Raw genomic sequence first — 2071 nt, 5'->3', positions numbered from 1 at the left:
CGTGAGCTTTTAAAGATAAGTTTTCCCTGTAATGCTATGATCCTCTGCTGTCACCTCCTCATCAAGAGGAAAAAGCATAAAAACTAACTACTCAATCGTACCTGCTGCTTAGTGGACATAACGGCACACAACAGAACTCATGTTTTATACCAGTAGATCACAGCTGCTTTAACTTTTGTGACTTTTTCACAGACTAGTACTAGCAGCTAATAGGCAGTAAGCAGGGAGTGGAAGGGAGGAGCGTGGCAAAAAATTTACCGGAAATACGTCATTAATGACCGTGGCATATAGGCTGTTAGAGAGAAATCTTTTATTAATCTGTAACTTGTGACTTAAGACACATCAGATGAGGAACAAAATAGCGTAGGAAGGTGACAGAAAAAAAACACAAGACAAGATACAGAAGACTAAGCAGATGAGACACTGTTGGAAACAATGAAGGCCTTCACAAACACAGAAAGGTGAAACAAAAAAAGACAATAAGACTTCTATTTTTAAATTGAAAGTAAGGACTTTAAAACAGAACAAAAGGAATAAAGGCCAAAGGCAAGCTAAAAGCTAAAAGTAGCAGTGAATGCTGCAGAATAACATGAAGCCACAGCAGGTAAATCTGGGATTCACCTTTTATGCTTTGTTGAGTCTGTTTGCATATCTGCCAGTTCTGCTCCTTCTTCAGGAGTCACTGCAGTGAACAAAGTCAAACAAAACTTTTGCCAGGACGCTCTTTCTGACACAAAAAGAGTTTGAACCTGCAGCCTCAGGATTACAAGACACTGACCACTGAGCTGCTGCTTGTGCAGAAACTCTTCTCACTAATTTACTGCTCCTATAGAAATGTTCGCATGGATGTCAGCAAYATTGTTTAGTTATCAGCTTCTGTTGTCTTTAGGGTTGGTGCTGATATCACACTGCTCAGAGAAAGAGAAGTGGACTATGATCTGGACAGAAATACCAGAAAAATTGCAGAGGTCCTTGTTCGAAAAGTTCCTGATGATCAGCAGGTGAGTCTGTCCAGCAGACTCTGGACCAGAACAACAATCATGTTCACACACGGGCAGTTTTCCTGTGTTGGTCTGAAACCTGGGAAGTTTTTAACTTGATGCAGTTGATGGTGCAGCAGCATTTAGGAGAGCTCCAGAACTGGTGTGAGTGCTTTTGGTTGCTAAAACGGAGAAAAGTTTTGTTTGATGGAACAGCACCAGTCTGAAGCACTGCCAGCACTAAAAATAACTCCAGCAGGACAAAGTCTGAATGCACGACCCTGTTCTCTGATGTGGGTTTTTGGACTGCCAACAGTTCTTGGACCTGCGCGTGGCCGTGCTGGGTAATGTGGACTCRGGGAAGTCAACCCTGCTTGGTGTTCTGACGCAGGGGGAACTGGACAATGGCCGAGGCCGAGCCAGACTTAACCTTTTCAGACACCTGCACGAGATCCAGACCGGACGCACCTCCAGCATAAGCTTTGAGATCCTGGGCTTCAACAGCAAAGGAGAGGTAATTATTACAAGTTTATATCTGTTATAGGTTCTTATCATTTATTATGGAGATGGTTTAGATTATATTTTATACTCATGGCTTGATTTGCAAACCACATATCACTGTTTGTCATAATGTTAGGTATCTCTGGTATCAAGCCTCAGCCAATATGTGAAGTGTAACTAAATGTAGGATATAACACTTCTTATACAGTGGGTAAAATAAGTATTGAACACGTCAACATTTTTCTCAGTAAATATATTACTAGAGGTGCTAATGACATGAAATTTTCACCAGATGTTGGTAACAACCCAAGTGATCCATACATACAAAGAAATCAAAAAAAGTATTGAACACGTCAACATTTTTCTCAGTAAATATATTACTAGAGGTGCTAATGACATGAAATTTTCACCAGATGTTGGTAACAACCCAAGTGATCCATACATACAAAGAAATCAAAAAAAGTATTGAACACGTCAACATTTTTCTCAGTAAATATATTACTAGAGGTGCTAATGACATGAAATTTTCACCAGATGTTGGTAACAACCCAAGTGATCCATACATACAAAGAAATCAAAAAAAGTATTGA

At 40.1% G+C, this 2071-nt stretch overlaps 1 protein-coding gene across 1 annotated transcript in view; it reads left to right on the top strand.

Moving 5' to 3' along the window:
• The window catches only part of gtpbp2b (GTP binding protein 2b), a 28369-nt gene that overhangs the window by 8528 nt on the left and 17770 nt on the right, over positions 1-2071 (top strand). The window contains exons 4-5 of the mRNA XM_014027184.1: positions 890-1001; positions 1297-1494. Coding sequence (XP_013882638.1) covers positions 890-1001; positions 1297-1494 — 310 coding nt within the window. The remainder of the gene's footprint in view (positions 1-889; positions 1002-1296; positions 1495-2071) is intronic.

This window comes from Austrofundulus limnaeus, unplaced genomic scaffold (genome assembly GCF_001266775.1).
Source record: "Austrofundulus limnaeus strain Quisiro unplaced genomic scaffold, Austrofundulus_limnaeus-1.0 Scaffold621, whole genome shotgun sequence".
Lineage (NCBI taxonomy): Eukaryota > Metazoa > Chordata > Actinopteri > Cyprinodontiformes > Rivulidae > Austrofundulus > Austrofundulus limnaeus.
This window is presented reverse-complemented; position numbering and strand designations above follow the sequence as displayed.